At 47.3% G+C, this 18,573-nt stretch overlaps 1 protein-coding gene across 1 annotated transcript in view; it reads left to right on the top strand.

The window, feature by feature from the left end:
- Positions 1-18,301, top strand: part of epas1b (endothelial PAS domain protein 1b) — a 29,314-nt gene extending 11,013 nt beyond the window's left edge. Inside the window, exons 2-16 of the mRNA XM_084709471.1 lie at positions 492-682; positions 3,719-3,864; positions 4,093-4,180; positions 5,243-5,361; positions 5,481-5,683; positions 7,050-7,156; positions 9,543-9,690; positions 9,941-10,146; positions 10,393-10,571; positions 11,911-12,024; positions 12,297-12,775; positions 13,002-13,098; positions 13,285-13,387; positions 13,612-13,773; positions 14,115-18,301. Of these exons, the coding sequence (XP_084565597.1) occupies positions 492-682; positions 3,719-3,864; positions 4,093-4,180; positions 5,243-5,361; positions 5,481-5,683; positions 7,050-7,156; positions 9,543-9,690; positions 9,941-10,146; positions 10,393-10,571; positions 11,911-12,024; positions 12,297-12,775; positions 13,002-13,098; positions 13,285-13,387; positions 13,612-13,773; positions 14,115-14,263 (2,491 nt within the window). The 3' untranslated portion in view covers positions 14,264-18,301. The remainder of the gene's footprint in view (positions 1-491; positions 683-3,718; positions 3,865-4,092; positions 4,181-5,242; positions 5,362-5,480; positions 5,684-7,049; positions 7,157-9,542; positions 9,691-9,940; positions 10,147-10,392; positions 10,572-11,910; positions 12,025-12,296; positions 12,776-13,001; positions 13,099-13,284; positions 13,388-13,611; positions 13,774-14,114) is intronic.
- The last annotated feature ends 272 nt before the right edge of the window (positions 18,302-18,573 follow it).

The following is an 18,573-nucleotide window of genomic DNA, read 5'->3' as shown; positions in this document are numbered from 1 at the left end:
ATTTGTAGCACACGATGGTTACCCAGGTCTGCTTTCTGTCTGTTTTCAACCTTTTTTTTCATTTCTCATTTTCTTGCCGTGTTTCATGTTGACTCACAGCAGTAGTGTCAACTTAAGAACTTTTCTCACCAGAGAAAAACTGGAGTGTTGGGATCTATACCTGCATACACAAGCCTGTTCCTACCCCCAGGCCATTGCACCGCTACCCTAACACAAACAAGTTTCTTTACTTTTTTCTTTATTTACAAATGACTGGAGATTATCAATTTAATATTGATCTTACCATTATTATCATAATATTATTTTACATACAGCACCAGTCAAAAGTTTGGGAAAATGTGTTCAAACTTTTGACTGGTACTGTATTTATAGACTGAATGCATTCTCCCTTATATGACAGTAAACTAACTGACTCATGAACCTTGCTCTGTGTGTGTGTGTGTGTGTGTGCGTGCGTGTGCGTGTGTGTGTGTGTGTGTGTGTGTGTGTAGAAGCAGTTCGGACCGTCGGAAGGAGAAGTCCCGTGACGCGGCACGCTGCAGACGCAGCAAGGAGACGGAGGTGTTCTATGAGCTGGCTCACCAGCTGCCTCTCCCACACAGCGTGACCTCTCACCTGGACAAGGCCTCCATCATGAGGCTGGCCATCAGCTTCCTCCGCACACGCAAGCTCCTCGCTGCAGGTCCGCACACACACACACACACACACACATGCACACACACACACCCATGCACACACACACACACCCACACACACACACTGTAAACTGATAAAGTACACACAGACACAGATATAGACACAGGTCATTTGATTTTCCTCCCAATTAGCAGCTATGGTTTGGTCTAATGTGTTATTGCATTGGCTAACACAAAACAAGAACATCAGAACAAGTATTTGACAGTATTTCTTAAATGAAATTACACAACCACCCTACATCCCCCCACACACAGTCGCACATAGTTGAAGTAGATCTAATTTCCCGAGAGAAGGGGAGAAGAATCTGGCAAGCATTATACTGGAATCATTCTTAGATGCAAAGCGGATGTGTGTTTGAGTGTGTGTCTATGGGTGTGTACGTATGCACACATTTAGGGAGGAGGGGGTGTAGAAGACTGACCAGATCTTACTCTGATCCACCTTCCTGTTCTTTTATAAAATTAGAATCTCCGGAAGACTCTATTGTTCTCAAATATTCCACTGTGTCTGCAGTCTGCTTTCGTTCTGGACTTACAGTCCACTCAGCCTTCACGATCAGTGCCGAATTCCTCCTCAGTGGACTGGTAGCAATTCATGATTCTGTCTTGAGTCTTGCAGCAGGACCATTTTTGTTCTGCAGAGGATGTCAACATGACACCGCAGGCAACCATAGGAAGCTGCTGGACTTTTAGATATCGTCCCGTTCGGAGGGAGGAGAGACGACAGCTACGGCCTGTACAAGTTCTGGGTTTTAAAACAGTTGGAGAGACGGGAGAGGCAGGATTCAAATTACGGGGGTGACTGGGGGGGTTTGACCCCCCTAATTAAGACTCCCCCCCCCCACCCCAAAAAGAGTTAAAAACAACAGGTCGGGGGGGTCGACACATTCATATATCATTCTTATCTGTAATCGTAACTCCCGCGATTGTCATTGTATAATTCGCCCTCTGGGGAGAGGAATAGAGGATGAGGAGTGGTAGAGAAAGAAGGAGAAAAAGGAAAGAAAGAAAGAACGAGAAGAAGAAGGGGGGAGGGAGAGGAGGGTAGGAAACAGGAGGAAAGAGGGGGCGAGGGGGCGGATCTTTCGGCGGAGGAGAGATGGTCCAGGTGATTGCCTTATCAGCCCTGCTGTGATTTGACTGTGATGGGGAGAGTGACGAGGAGGAGTGCAGGAGAAGACCCCGCAGCTGCTCTCCCGTTCCCTGCCCTCCAGCCAGCCATAACACAAGCCGTCTTGGCGCCATGCGCACACACACACAGGCACACACGCACAGCCTCATCCACACACATACACACATACAATATGGAAGGGGAAACACCTATAGTTATACAAGAGAGACTCCTGAGGAAGGCCTATTGACTCACTGACCCTGCACATGTATGATAGAGTTCAACCAACAAGACTGAACAGCCACCTTAAAGTTTGTTCAATTCAATTGTTTGAAATTGGCGGGAAATCGTGGTCATTGTAAACCCTTGCGTTGATCTCTACTTTTCACCCGTGAGACGGTTCACATACAATGGACTGGATCTTTCTGCTCATGTATGTGTTTTGGTACTTTTCCCTGAAAGGGTTTTTATCTACAACTCTATAGACTGGAATCAGGGCTCACTGAACGTTAGAAGTTGGAGCTATAAGGTCGTTGTTGTTGTTGAGTACCCTTTTTAAAGCACACTGTCGTTTTTAGACTTGATAGATCGAGTCGTCCTGTTCTCCTTCTCCATCTGTGCTTTCCTCCTGTCTAACTGTCAGTAATGTGACGATCAGTGACTCAGATGTAGGATACCAGACATAAAAGAACACCAGCTCCCTTCTTGGGATCAAGAGTTTACACCACAACAGGATATGATGCAACTTCCTTTGACCCTCTGAAAGTCTACTCCTTTGTCGCGGCTTTTTGAGGTTCCAGGGACCTGGCGCACCATTTTCCCACTGAAACCCCTTTTCTCCCAAAGCCGTTTTATGGCCAGTCCGGAGCCAGTACCCAATCTCAAACCGGTTCTTTGCGTTTTGATAGCAAAAGAACCAGCTCCCAGCCAGGAAAACTGGTTCCAGAGCAACATCAACAGTTGGCTGGTAAAGAACCGTTTCACTTAGGTCACAGAACAGAGATTCTGAGTTGTATTCGGCGGGGAATCGATCCGGCAACCTTCTGATTACTAGCCCGACTCCCTCACCGCTCAGCCATCTGACTCCCCTTGAGAAGGGCTCTTATCAAGCGGAAGCACGCTGGAGGAATGGCAGGCGTCTTGCACCCTGGAGAGGCTTTGTTGGGTCAGTGGTGTCCCTTGGCCTGCCTCTGCCTCCCTTTTGAACCTCTGCCAGATCAACTCTCTCTCTGTTGCCTCGACGGTGCGTCAATTAGCTCCGGGAAAAGGCTGGGGATTGGAACCCGCCTTCCGTATTTTTCAACATCTCGGACAAACTGTTCTGTGAGGCCGGGTTGCTCAATAACTCTTAATGTTCTCTACACAACGGGAGTTTTTCTTGAAGGTTGAACTCGTTAGTGTGAGAGGACTCCTTTGACGGCCGTCTTAAAGAGCAATAGAGAGCGCAAGAGAGAGAGAGAGAGAGCGCGAGAGAGAGAGAGAGAGAGAGAGAGAGAGAGAGAGAGAGAGAGAGAGAGAGAGAGAGAGAGAGAGAGAGAGAGAGAGAGAGAGAGAGAGAGAGAGAGAGAGAGAGAGAGAGAGGCAACCGAGGCACATTAAGAAGTATTTGGGAGTGTTCAGAGATGCAGGATGAAGTGGTTCTGGTTTGCTTTGGATCCTTGCCAAGTCTTCAAGAGGGGAAACAAGCTTGGATGCACACACACACACACGTGCACATACACACAAATGTGCGATACAAAACAGTATACACATGTATTGCAATGACTTCAATAAAGAAGCAGATACAGTGTTTCCAAGAACCATGTTTTCTCAGAATACATAGATAAACATGATTCAAGTGCTAATCTGAATTATACATCATTATAACAAAAAATGGTGAGACATTAACATGTGTGTGTGTGTGCGCCCCCAGGCGCCAACAGCAGGGAGACACTGGAGGACAGACAAATGGACAGCATGTATCAGAAAACACTGGAGGGCTTTGTTACTGTTGTGACATCGGACGGTGACATCATCTTCCTGTCAGAGAACATCAACAAGTTCATGGGCTTGACGCAGGTGAGCACCACCAACCAATCACGGTCGCTCAGCAGTGTCCAGTCTGTCTCAGTGGGGTTGAGGCAGACCATGTCTCCCCACCACTGGTGTCCAGGTCTGCTGAAGACTTCCTGTTGAACTGTTCCTTCCTGTTCCTGTGTTTGACAGCAGGTGAGTCGAGTGATGATCTAAGCTTCCTCTCTGTGTGTGTGTGTGTGTGTGTGTGTGTTTGTGTGTGTGTGTGTGTAGGTGGAGCTGACAGGACACAGCATCTTTGACTTCACCCATCCTTGCGACCATGAGGAGATCAGAGAGAACCTCAGTCTGAAGACTTCTGGTAAGACCGTATTCAGAGGGATATAAAAAAGTGATTGTGGCAAGTGTACAGTACCTGACAGGGATGTATAGAATGGAAGAGAAGAGAAAGTGGAAGAAGAACAGAACCTTATCTGTGATAAATAAGCTGGATGGCTCACTGTAACACTCTGGATTCACGCACACAGACACACACACACACACACTCACACACTCCTCCGCACTCTGAACATTTTTGCTGTAAACCCCTGGCTAATATTGAGCAGTATGCTAAAATAACAGCTATCTTGGCAGAGACTTGTGTGCTGTGCAGAGAGAAAATAATGATAGTAAGAATAACAGTCTCTGCGTTCACATGCCCTGCTCTCACTCTCTCTCTCTCTGTTCTCTCTCCCTATGCTCTCTCCCCTCGCTCGCCCCTAATCTCTCCCCTGCATATGTTCTGGTGTTTTGTTCCTGTCCAAAGTTTAATCAGTCTTCTCTTTGCTCTCTCTCCATCTCTCTTTCTCCCCCTGTTCCTTCTCTCCTCCCCTCCCAGTCCTTATCCTGAACCTATAGAGGGGTGGTCAACGTGCGGTTAATGCTATTGTGTTCATAGATCAGTATAGCCCAGTGCACCACTTCCCCACCCTCACCTCGACACACAAGTCCCACACACACACACTGAATTCCCTCTTTCCTTCCAGATACTCAGTCATTACCTATACCGACAGCCCTATTATCAGTGTCTGAGAAACCATGATTGGTGCCTTGCTGCGTGGTAGTGACTGAACTCTGACTTTGTGATGATGTCACTCCTTCGCGTTGGCTGCCAAGGCGTTACATTGTAGTAATGATGTCACCCCCAACCTTCGTTCCTGAGTTCATGCACCAGAGCATTCCAGAGCAATGGGGACAGGGTCACATTGCTGCGTGTGTGTGCGCGCGTGTGTGTGTGTATGCTATCCTTTAAAGAGAGTTTAAAATGAATGAAAGATACCTGCATCCACAGAACACAACCGTTATTTTGGTTTAGTGGAGTGCATCATGCTAATGTGCCGTACAGCACAGTACTAAGTGTGTGTATTTGCATGTGTGTTTGCAGGCACCGGCTTTGGCAGGAAGGGCAAAGAGCTGAGCACGGAGAGAGATTTCTTCATGAGGATGAAATGCACAGTGACCAACCGTGGAAGAACAGTCAACCTCAAGTCAGCCAGCTGGAAGGTGAGAGTGAGACTCCCTCTTCAGCCTGAGAAATCTCCTCCCGCCTGGCTACAAGTGACCCTCCAGGCAGAATATCTTTGAATAGTCAGTGTTAATAGTTCATCTTGTCATTCCTCCAGGTTCTGCACTGTACAGGCCACCTGAAGGTGTACAACAGCAGCCCGCCTCGCGTGGTGTGCGGCTTCAAGGAGGCCCCCCTCACCTGCCTGGTGATGATGTGTGAGCCCATCCCCCACCCCTCCAACATAGACACGCCCCTGGACAGCAAGACCTTCCTCAGCCGACACAGCATGGACATGAAGTTCACCTACTGCGATGACAGGTACCACACGCTCTGACGGCCGGGGGTAGGAAACGCCTTAGGGAGTCAGATGGCTGAGCGGTGAGGGAGTAATCAGAAAGTTGCCGGATTGATTCCCCGCCATGCCAAATGACGTTGTGTCCTTGGGCAAGGCACTTCACCCTACTTGCCTCGGGGGGAATGTCCCTGTACTCACTGTAAGTCGCTTTGGATAAGAGCGTCTGCTAAATGACTAAATGTAGGGGGTGCAAGTGGATGTTGCCACGGTGCAGCTGCGGGCTGTGTCGCCGAAACAAGATTAATCTGAACATCCACCCAACCTCTGTTACTACCCAACCTCCACCACACCAAGTTTCATTTATGTTTTAACTGACTGTCACACACACACTTGCACGCAAAGAAGGCAGGTCTTATCTGTGCCCCTCTCTATCTGACGCCACACTTCTGGGACTCGTTGTACTGTAAATGATAGTAAAGTGTCACGGTTAAAGTCCACATCTTCGGTCCTCCTCCTAGGAGCCTGCCCAGGGTGCCATTGTCCAGTGGGCCAGATGTGCCGCCATATTCTGTCTTTCACACACACACTCAAACACATGCACAGTATACACACACAAAACACACACAGTTTCAAAACTCCAGTCATTTGACAGGCATCGCCTTATGATAAGGTACCTGCTAGGATTACTTTATCATGATCTAAACCGAAAAGCATTCATAGGAAATACCGCAAATTACAAGAAGTCAGAGTGGATCAACTTTATGACTTCCTCAAGGGATCACTGACGGTCAAATATCTAAATGTGTATTCCCTGTGGGTTTCACTCAATTTTCCAGAGAGAGAGAGAGAGAGGGAGAGGGAGAGGGAGAGGGAGAGGGAGAGGGAGAGGGAGGGAGGGAGAGAGAGAGAGAGAGAGAGAGAGAGAGAGGGAGAGAGAGAGAGAGAGGGAGAGGGAGAGGGAGAGGGAGAGGGAGAGGGAAAGAAACCGACAGTATATGGGCTAAGGGTGATATGGTCTTCTTTCTACAGGGATAAAAGTACAGCCATATCTATGGTTACGGTCTTGTCATTAATATTATACTAGGACTGGTGATGAGAGGTAAATGCTTCCCAGAGAAATTGGGAAATAAGAGTAGGGAGAGGAACATGTTCCGACCATTACACTGAAATCAAGACCTACATGTCTTATTTGACAAACAACACTGAAAGAGTAGAACTATGTCTTGGCCCACCCTCGGTAAAAGATATAGCTATAGCTTACGTAATTCACACACCATCCAAAGTTTGTTGTGGTCCGAAAACAACTGTTTCCACATCTGGGTTTTGTGAATATAACTGTATTTTTTCAGAAAGTGTGCATGAACAGCAGTCGCTTCCTGTGTGTTGTAGAGTCTCTGAGCTGTTGGGCTATAGTCCGGAGAACCTAATAGGCCGTTCTGTCTACGAGTTCTACCATGCCCTGGATTCGGACAGTGTCACCAAGAGCCACCAGAACTGTGAGTACACACGCACACACACACCACACACACACCACACACACCACACACACACCACACACACCACACACACACACACCACACACACGCACACAAACAGTCATTTAACAGTGAACAAACAGGCTCTTAGCTGTCACAGACTCAGCTCTCTACTCAATTAATGACCCCCACACTGGCCTCTAATGGGCTCTCTCAAGAACATGTGAGCATGCTCTGTACAGAGAAGCAACAGAGAAAGAGAGATGGAGAGAAGGAGAAGAGAACAAAGTAGGGAAAGAGAGAGAGAGGAAAAAAGTACAAGAGAGAGAAAAAAACGTTGTGATCCGATTAGAGGCACGGACCAGACGATCTGTTTCTCAAGTTCTCCAGTGTCAACCCTGGTGGCACCCAGGACAAGGAACAAGGCCCGGAGCCGGAGCCAGAACCTGGGTCCAGAACCCAGATCAGCCTTCTGACTCAGGCCTCCGGACAGTAGGCTGCCTCTGAAGGGTTCAAGCCCTCGTGAAAGAGAAGCAATCCTTTTCTCTCCATTCCTGTCATTCTCCACCGTTGCCCACCTCAGGCATTTCTTCCTCATGAGTTGGTATAAGTGGAGCATTCCCCCTGTGAGACTAACTGTGGATGACAGGTGGAGTGGAGCTTGATAATCGGTGCTTGTATTAGCAAGTCCTGTTCAGACACCTGGTGGGTAATCCCCCCTGTTTGTCTATTCCTGTACTTTTTCCTCTCTGTCTATGTTTTCCCTGTGGGTGTGTGTTCATATTTCTGACATGGCAAACCTGCCGCTGACCTAAGCACTCTTTCTTTCTATCCCTCGCTTTCTCTCACTCTCACTCTCACTCTTTCTCTTTTTCTGTTCTCTCTCTCTCTCTCTCTCTTTCTCTCTCTTTCTCTCTCTCTCTTTCTCTCTCTCTCTCTCTCTCTCTCTCTCTCTCTATCTCTCTCTATCTCTCTCTATCTCTCTCTGTCTCTGTGTCTTCTTTCCCTCTCTCTCCCTCTCTCTCTCTTTTCTCTCTGTCTTTCTTTCCCTCTCTCTTTCAGCTTTCCACTCTCGCTTTCAAATGACATTATAGATGCATTGCATGAGTTATGGTGGTAATTGAGAACAGACCCTATTAGATGAGGGTGGGTGTTTGTGTGTGTGTGTGATGCAGACCGGGGCCAGGCGAGTATTAAGATGTCTTCAATCCCATTAAGAGCGACCGGTGATGGTAGAGATAGCAGAACAACATCTGCCAGCCAATATGTGGGGAAAGGGGACCAGGTGTTCTAGATTACACTCTAATGAGTGTGTGTGTGTGTGGGGGGGGGGTGGGGGGGTGGGTGAGTGTTTGTAATATTCCCACATCCTTTTAGGTTGTCTGTAAGACAGTAGAAGGGGATAGAGAGAGAAAAAGCAGATTTTCTGGAGTATAGGGAATCCTGTGTGTGTGTTTTCCTTTGAATGCGTGTCTGTGTTTACATAATTATATTCAGCGTATGGTCGGCACCTCTGTGTATCACCGGCCGTCTCTGCTGGAGGGGGTCCCTTTCTGATTGGCTCGTCTCTGCTGGAGGGGGTCCCTTTCTGATTGGCTCGTCTCTGCTGGATGGGGTCCCTTTCTGATTGGCTCGTCTCTGCTGGATGGGGTCCCTCTCTGATTGGCTCCTCACATCTCTCAGAAGACCGGAGACACTCAAACACAGCATGTGCAGCCAGATCCTCAGTGAAAGACCTCTCTATTGGACACACACACACACACACAGTCTCTGGGGCGACGTGACCAGCATGTAAAGCAGCACATGCAGCGGCATTTACTCTTGCACTGAACCAACCTTTGAAGACACACTCCCTAACACCACCATACACACACCCCCCACACACACACACTTTTACACACAAACACACACACACATTCCCACATACTCAGACACTTACACACTCCCACAAACATATATACACACACACACACATATAGTCCTCATACTGGCCTTTTGGATCCCAGTTAATGTGGTTTCCCATGGTGGCCTGGCTCCAACACTGAAACTACATCCAAGAACTATGTATCCTCCTTCCCTTCGCCTCGCCTTCAGCACTCCTTTTCTCAGTCTGTGAAATCTGACCAAGCTGCTGGCATCTAGACTCTCTCTTCCCCCTCCTTGTTTCCAGACTCATCTAATAGGGCCTATCTCTCTCTCTCTCTCTGTCCCCCTCTCTCTCTCTCTCTCTCTCTCTCTCTCTCTCTCTCTCTCTCTCTCTCTCTCTCTCTCTCTCTCTCTCTCTCTCTCTCTCTCTCTCTCTCTCTCTCTCTCTCTCTCTCTCTCTCTCTCTCTCTCTCTCTCTCTCTCTCTCTCTCTCTCTCTCTCTCTCTCTCTCTCTCTCTCTCTCTCTCTCTCTGCCCTCCAGTGTGTACCAAGGGACAGGCGGTGAGCGGCCGCTATCGTATGCTTGCCAAACATGGAGGGTATGTGTGGGTGGAGACCCAAGGCACCGTCATCTACAACAGCCGCAACTCACAGCCTCAGTGCATTGTCTGCATCAACTACGTCCTCAGGTAGGTCACAGGGTCAATGGGGTCAGGGCTCAAGGGGTAAATGGTTAACACGTAGTCTTTAAAAGAAACACATCCAAAATCAACTATTATTGAACCTGGCAATCTGCCCTGCAATGTCTTACCTCTGTTTTCATCACACTCTCCCTCCTACCCTTTACTTCTCTTTCTCTCTCTTTTTTTTCATCTCTCCATCTCTCCCTCTCTCTCTCCCCCTCCACCACCATCTTCCCACCGCTCCCTCCCTCTGCAGTGACATTGAAGAGAAGTCCACAGTGTTCTCCATGGAGCAGACAGAGTCTCTGTTCAAGCCCCACCACATGTCCGGCCTCATCCAGCCGGGGGCAGGGCTGGGGCCCGACCCAGAGGAGAGCCTCTTCAGCAAGCTCAAGGAGGAACCCGAAGACCTCAATCTCCTGGCGCCTACCCCCGGAGACGCCATCATCGCCCTTGACTTTGGTCAGTACCAGACTTGGGTCCTGAACGGTTTTACCCAGTCAGACAAGAACAATCTACCACAGATGGATACTTGTGATGGATACGGGTGTTTCAGGGTCATATTTCTCGCTCCATAGGTAGAGGTGTCATGCAAACTGTTTGCGTATTTCCGTTAGTTACGTCTTAAATCGTTCTCACTTTGTATGAGCCGTCTCTGTGATGTCGGTCATGCTGACGTTGCTCTCTGTGTGGCGGCGCACCTGACAGGACGTCCCAAGTTTGAGGAGCCCAAGCTGCCCCTCATCTACCCTAAGATGGCCCCCATGGCCCCCCCGGGCCCCCAGGCCCACAAGCCGCCCCCCCCAGCGGAGATGGCTGCCACCTTCGCCGTGGCACAGAAACCTCCGCCGGGAAGTGCCACCCCCAGCCTGAGTAGCTGCTCCACGGTAGGGGGGTGGAGGGTTGGAGGGTTGGAGGGGGTGGAGGGATAGAGGGGTGGAGGGGTGGAGGGGATGGAAGGGTGGAGGGATAGAGGGTTGAAGGGGTGGATGGAGGGATGGAGCATGGGAGAGATGTATATCTTTGTGATTCTGTAGATGTACCTGTTGGTGTGTGTGTGAATGCGTTTGTGTGTGTGTCCTTCTTGAGGCCTCGTTGGGTGGTTTCAAGCGGCTGCTGATGAGGTGATCTCAGAGATTGTTGTTCCTTTTGTAGGCAGAGATTATTTCATAGTCTGGCAGTTGTCTGCGTGTTGCGTAAGGTCTCCTGAAATATATGGTAGAATGATCTATTTGCTACTGCACTACAGCTACAGGAGATAGTAATTGGAGGAATGATATGTCTGTTGTCCTTTTTGTTTCTCTTACTGAAAAGTAATTTTCATTAAAAACGAGCAGGGGTATCCTTAGGTTCTTAAAGCCTTAAATCATGTTTTAGATGCTATATTAAACTAAAAAGTTGTTTGCAAGTCCTATATAAGTGACAGAGTAGGGACTTTTTAACTGTCTTTTTGAAGGATTCTCTTTAAAGAAATCTTTGATGTCAGGTTTTGGCCTTTGTATGTGGTTGACTTCTAGAAAATGAATATGTGTTTTATGTGTTAATTGTAGGGTTGGGGTAAGGGTTGAGGTTAGGGTTACGGAAAACAGGATTTTGAATGGGATTGAATTGTGAGTCCCAAGAAGAATAGCAATACAAACTTGTGTGTGTGTGTGTTGTGGGCACCAATCCTGGGTGTTGGGCACAGTGGGCAGTGTGTTGTGAGAATGGAGGGGGTGGATAGTTGGAATAAGCAGTTATTCAGGACTGAATAGAGTCTTTGTCAACTCTCATCTCTCTTCTGCCCTCCCTCCCTCTGCATACCCCTCTCTCTCTCCCTTCATTTCTCCCTCCTTGTCTCTCTCTCCTTCCCTCCTTCTCACTCTTTCCTTTCCTTTCCTTCCCATGCCTCCCTCCCTCCCTCCCTCCCTCCCTCCCTCCCTCCCTCCCTCCCTCCCTACCTCCCTCCCTCCCTCCCTACCTACCTACCTACCTACCTCCCTCCCTCCCTCCCTCCCTACCTCCCTCCCTCCCTCCCTCCCTCCCTCCCTCCCTCCCTCCCTCCCTCCCTCCCTCCCTCCCTACCTCCCTCCCTCCCTCCCTACCTACCTCCCTCCCTCCCTCCCTCCCTCCCTCCCTCCCTACCTCCCTCCCTCCCTCCCTCCCTCCCTCCCTCCCTCCCTCCCTCCCTCCCTACCTACCTCCCTCCCTCCCTCCCTCCCTCCCTCTCCCCCTACCTACCTACAGCCCAGCAGCCCTGGGGACTACTACACCTCAGTGGAGAGTGATCTGAAGGTGGAGCTGACAGAGAAGCTGTTTGCGCTGGACACCGAGGGCACCAAGAGCCCTGACAGCACAGAGGTCAGTCAGTCCGTCCCCCCCCCCCAGCCACCACTGTCGCCTGGACGTCACTCTGTTGACTCGCAAAAGTAGCCCACCAAAAGCAGGGCCTTCTTTCTGCTCCTCAGCCATGCAAAAACATACTGGGACCTACCCCCAGGAACGCTCGTGTCTCTTTTGACCGGTCGACTGTACCGGCCCTGTACCGTCCATCCCTGTCTTTGTCGTTCACAAGTGTTTATGTATCCCTCCCCACCCCTCCACCACCACTCCCTCACCCTCCCCTTCGTCAGGCGGACCTGAGTGATCTGGACCTGGAGACGTTGGCCCCCTACATCCCCATGGACGGAGAAGACTTCCAGCTGAACCCCATCATCCCGGAGGACGCCACAGTGGAGGGCCAGGGCCTGGGCCACTCCTCCAGCCAGAACAGCTTCAGCAACATCGCCAGCCTCTTCCAGCCCCTAGCCTCCCCCCAGCCAGGCCTTTACCCCCACTCAGCCACTGCCAAGTGGGGCTCCGGAGACAAGAGAGGGCCTGGTGGCTGCCCCATAGACCCCAGACCCACCGTGGCATACGTGGGCCACTCTCAGATACCCCCCTACCACGCCCCAGCCAGCACCCCCCTTTCCTCCATGGGTGGCCGCCAGAACGTCCAGTGGCCCCCAGACCCCCCCATAAACTTCCAACGGATGTCCAAGCAGGGCCTGGTGGAGCCCAGGGGGTTGGGTCACTCGTGTCAGGTGAACGGGATGCTTCATCACAAACAGAGGTGAGGAGAATGCTCTCTTCTTACTTCTTTATCTTGGACGTTGTATTCACTAGACTAGCACCAGATGCCCTTTAGATGGTATAGCACTCGATAAGGCATAAGCAAGCAGGGGAGAAATGAACCTCATGCGCCTATTGACTTCTACTGTCCACAGAGGTGTGGTGCAGGAGTGTGATTGACTGGCAGGGCTCTGATCTTAGTGGTGTGTTGTGTGTTTGCTGCGTAGTTCCATGGAGAACTTTGTCCAGGCTTACAGAGGTATGAGCCCAGCCAGCCAGGCCATGGCCAACAACTTCAAACGTTCCTACACACAGATGGCTGTTGTGAGTTTCTTATTCCGACTTAATACTTCTTCCTTTTTTTGTTTTAGTTTTTTTTGTGTGCTAGATTTACATGTGATTTACTGATTTACTGCGCAGACCACTGTGACCGTCACTGTTGACAAACATAAGTTGTGTTTGTGTGTGTTTGTGTTCGGGTGTGTGTGTTTTGCCTTGTGTGTGTCTCAGACTGACGCGACCCCCGGCAGGAACTCAGAGATGACCTGGAAGAGGATGAGGAACGAGAGCTGTGCCATTCTGGATCGTTCTCTGAGCACCAGCTCACTGGCAGGTATGGCAGCACCTCCACAAAATATTCCTGAAAGAAGAAACGAAGAGAGAAAAAACACTCCTCAACATTTAAAACTTTGACAATCCTATTGTTTCCAGTGCGAGTGACAGGAATTAGAGATTCTGGCCTAGCCAGGGTTTTTTACACCTTTTATAGACATGGTGCAGACAGAATATATGATATATATTTCATTTTCTTCTCTCTTTTTGATCTCCTTCCATCAGAGCCAGGTATGTACAGGCAGGAAGGCCAGCGTCTTTGCCCCCTGCAGCAGCACGGAGGTTCCCAGTGTCTAGGAAGTTCTAATGGCGTGCCCAAGAAAAGCTTCACTGAACAGTGCTGCAACCACTCACAATTCAACAGAATGCCTTCTAACAAAACAGAAGGTATGTTTGAGAGCAGTTTGCGTGTTTGTGTGTGTGTGTGTGTGTGTGTGAGAGAGAGAGAGAGAGAGAGAGAGAGTGTGTGTGCGTGTGTGTGTGTGTGTGCGTGTGTGTGTGTGTGTGTGTGTGTGAGAGAGAGAGTCTGTCCCTCCTCTTTTCTGTGATGTGGTTCACTGATCTTACTGAACAGGTCACAAACCTGTTGGCCAGGTTTGAAGGATTAAGACGTTTGACTTTGTCTTTGACATAGGCATTTTTGGAATTTAAAAAAGGAATTGCATGTGTATATATATATATAGCAAAGACCATTGTTGATTTGTGTTTTTGTTTGTGTATGTGTACAGGGGTTGCCAGTCGTCTGTTGGGCCCCTCGTTTGAGTCCTACCTGCCTGAGCTCACCCGCTACGACTGTGAGGTGAACGTGCCCCTGCAAGGCAACCTGCACCTTCTGCATGGACGTGACCTGCTGAGGGCCTTAGACCAGGCCTCCTAAACCCTGGCACTGTCCTCCCCCCAGACCCTGCCCCCAGACCCTGCCCCAGACCCTGTCCCCAGACCCTGCCCCCAGACCCTGCCCCCAGACCCTGCCCCCAGACCCTGTCCCCAGACCCTGTCCCCAGACCCTGCCCCCAGACCCTGCCCCAGACCCTGTCCCCAGACCCTGCCCCAAGACCCTGCCCCCAGACCCTGCCCCCAGATCCTGCCCCCAGACCCTGTCCCCAGACCCTGTCCCCAGACCCTGTCCCCAGACCCTGCCCCCAGACCCTGTCCCCAGACTCTGTCCCCAGATCCTGCTCTACCCAAAACCCTGGTCCCATACCCTGCCCTGTACCCACCCTGCCATGCCCCCTACACCATGCCATAGACCCATCTTATACCATGGCTAGGGTTATGGGTTTATCTCGCCTTAGATCTCCCTAGCCCTAGAAGTAGCCCAAGCCTTAGCCCCATCCTAAACCTCAACATCCAATCCCAGTTCTCTTCTTTGCTAGCCATGGCAACCAAAACTCCCTGTGTTTACCCTGTGTTAACCTACTATAGTCTGTCCCTTCTTACCAAAACCAGACCGTTTCTACTCCTCCGCCCCACCCTGCTGTATATTGTATCAGTAGATGACAGCAACCTTGATTTGAGTTGCTCATCTTTATCTCAAAAAGTATATACAATACATTATTACACTTAGTCTAAGTCTATTTTTGTTACTAAATGTGTCTGTGCTTTATTGAATCCCCATATTATGTAATCAGGGGAATATAATATTACCTGTATCTACCTTTCACCATCTCTGCCTTTGTCTCTGTCTGTTTGTCTGTCTGTCTGTCTGTCTGTCTGTCTGTCTGTCTGTCTGTCTGTCTGTCTGTCTGTCTGTCTGTCTGTCTGTCTGTCTGTCTGTCCGCCTACAGTAACTGCCTCCTGTTCTGTTCCTCATATCTACCTGCCGGTCTCCCTGCCTGTCTGTCCCCTTCATCTGTTTTGTATTTCTCTCTCTTTCTCCCTCTTTCTCTGTAAGTATAGAAACTACCGTAAGATAGAAACTACCGTAACATACATTTAGCTTAAAATTGAAATCCTTTTAGTTCAATATTTTGTTTTTTGGGGGTTTCTCATTTTGTTTTAATTTCTGATTTAATTGATACCTGTTTCCAATTCTCCCAATAACAATACTTAATTCGATTTTGAAAAGGTCATGTTTTTCACTGGCTTGGTGAAGTTGTTTTTGTTGGTTTAATCACCTTGTCAGGACATTGATATAAGTCAGACTCCTTGTGTCTTTTCATTAGATTGTTAGGCATGCACCTTCAGGGAGGTTTTTGTTTAATAGAGAGAAACTCAATATAGAATTTCAGATATATTATTTGTGTTATTATTATTATTATTATGTATTATTATATTGTATTTGTTATAATACTTTACAGTAGTATCTCTCTCTCTCTTTCTCTCCATTGTCTCAATCTCTCACTTTGTTTTTCAGTTATTGTCTTTGTGTGGTGACCACTTTTGAAGTTTGATTTGAGATATGTACACACATATGTATTTAAAGGCAGAGGCTCTACAGTTTCAACAATGTAATGTTGAAGATAGTGTTTGACTGTTTGTGTGCCTTGGTACTTTGTTGTATGGACCCAGTAGATGCAGACCAGATTCCTTCGTGTTTTAGACCTATTCCATAGTGCTGGTTTCTCTAGGTTTTGTGTGGCATTTATTTTTTATTTTTTCAGAGTTTATTCAAAGGTTTATCAAATGATATGGCAGGCCAGTAGTGTTCTGTTATCACTTTAAAGAAAACAAAGAAAACGATAAAAAGATAGATTAAAGACATTAAGAGTTTCACTTTTGACATGTAGCATTTTCAACATAGAAAACGAGTAAAATTACCACATTTAGTCACTTTTATTCGTATCTAATTCATCGCTGCATAATAGATATAACCGTCTTGCATGTGTAGAGGCAAAATGTGTATGTTTTTTTGATCCTCTTTCATTAACACTGTATTTTGGATATTGTTCATTTTCATGCTGAAATAATCTTTCAAGTTGATTTATAGCCATATTATGTGCCTTACAGTTTTTATACAATTTCAACCCTGTTTAAAGCCCTTCAAGATTGTGTCGTGTTCCATAGAACATCTTCATCTGAACACACATACCACTTGCCTTTACCGACTGTGTTCCCCTAGTTATATGATAGCCCTCAATGCAAACAGACCCCTAGACCAGATTCAGAAGTCTCTATTAAAGTGTTGGTGTGTAGCTACCCTGCATTAGAAAAACACAGATGGCAATTTGAGGAGTCTTAGAAGGTTTTGAGAGTAAAGGTTAAAGCACAACAGTGTGTTGATGTTGTAATGTCAAGGAATATTAGGATTTGTTATGATCTTTGTATACAGCTACTAGAGGGGAGTTACCATTGAGGTTGATTCACTGCAATGAATTAAAACCAACTATTGAATACTCAGGCACATCTAATGTTAGCTTGGTAGCACGTTATGTCAGAAAAAATAGCTGAATCTCAAAGGATCACAGGGTTGATCTGTGTTTTGTACAATGCCGCTGTATGTTTGACAGCTGCTCTAACATGCATGAACAGGATCAGATCAATGAAGCAGAGCAGAGGGAGAGAGGGATGTAAAGGTATAAATGGAGACTAATCTGGGAGAAAGGGAGAAAGAGCGAGAGCATTGCTGACCTGTCAGTGGCTGATACAGAGGGAGAGAGATTTTGCTCAGCCTGCCCACTGATGCACAACTCTCCCCAGCCTCTCCCCAGCCTCTCTCCAGCCTCTCCCCAGCCTCTCTCCAGCCTCTCCCCAGCCTCTCCACTCCACAGATGGCTGAGTTTAGCTCATATCTCTTCCTCTCTTTCTCTTGCTCTCCTTCTCTCTCCCTCTCTTTTTTTTATTTGTCTTTCTATTCCTCTTCCTCCTTTTATCAACTGCATAGCTCTCTCTCTTTCCCTGTCTCTTTCTCTCTCCATTCTCTCTCTCTCGCTCTCTCTTACTCCCTCTCTGTCTGAAACATGCCTGTTACGTCAACTTTAGTAACGGCTTTGGCCATGACTGTCAACGCCTGTCCATTTATACAGAGACAAAACACAACATCCAACTTTAATGGAGATGTCTGCAGGTCCTCCAAAGACATTAGGAAAAATGCTTCTTGTTTTCTTTGAGCCAAAGTGAATGGAATGTGGGGCATTTCCTTAAACTGCCCACAACCCAGATAACCTAAACACAAGGATAATATGAAAGGATGTATCATTTTATGTATGTATTTATTTATTTAATTGGTAGAACAATAGGGCCTGAATCTTTGCAAATAACTGCGAAAGAGAATTTCAGAATTCATTTGTATTTCTCCCAGTAATCTGGTGGGTTTTACAGACCAACTTAGGTAAGATGTATTAATTAAATAAACATCCTAGTTTAGAGCCACTCACACACCCTAACCCCCATGACTGATGGCCGTCCCAATATTTGCCTTCTTTATATCAAAGTTGGGTTTAAATGTTACATTATTACTTGAATTATAAACTATACGAACCAAAGTGAGATAGGTGGCCAGCTCAGGGCCTTACGAGACACACTGTAAGGCTTGGATGTCAGAAAGTCACAGAAATGAGATTTAAATTAAGTTGATCTTCTGTATGTGAATTCAGTACGCTGCGTGGATGTCAAGACATAAAACAAAATCAGATGGAAGCTGTGTTCCAGTACTGGCTTGGATGATGTCACACTTGAAGGGTTCAAACAAGCAAACAAACAAACAAACAAACATCGAATCACTAAATGGTCTTATTATGTTTCCTCTTTAAAGATAATTTCAGCATGAAAGGCTAGTAAATAATGAGTTTTTTCTTGGGATTATGTTCTCCTTGGATGTCTTTTAGTTATGTTAGCTGGCCCTATGATTTTATCATCTGCTAAATTCATATTGATTGATTATTATATTGTTATTATTATTATTACTGTATGGGGAATTTAACCGGTTAAAGTTTTATTTCTGCACTGATATCTTATTAAAGCATCCTGATCTTTACTCATGTAGTGTTTTCCTTGTTTTGATAGTAAAAAAAATACTTTCATTCCTGCCCCTCGAAGAACTGCAAACACTGTTATACATTATTTCACTATATCAATAAAATTCAAGGATGAAACAAGGATCAAGATAGATATTTCATTCGTAGTATAATTTTCTATTTCCTGTGTATGGCATTCTAACCTTAACCTTGATTGATTTTTACGAACCTACCTTCCAGTTCACCCAAAGTATTAAATGAAACATTACTTTACAACCATTGGCTGTTCAGC

Source organism: Hypomesus nipponensis, chromosome 11 (genome assembly GCF_054491055.1).
Source record: "Hypomesus nipponensis isolate SF chromosome 11, ASM5449105v1, whole genome shotgun sequence".
Taxonomy (NCBI): Eukaryota; Metazoa; Chordata; class Actinopteri; order Osmeriformes; family Osmeridae; genus Hypomesus; species Hypomesus nipponensis.
Note: the sequence above shows the minus strand (reverse complement) of the source record. Positions and strands in the feature narration are given on the sequence as shown.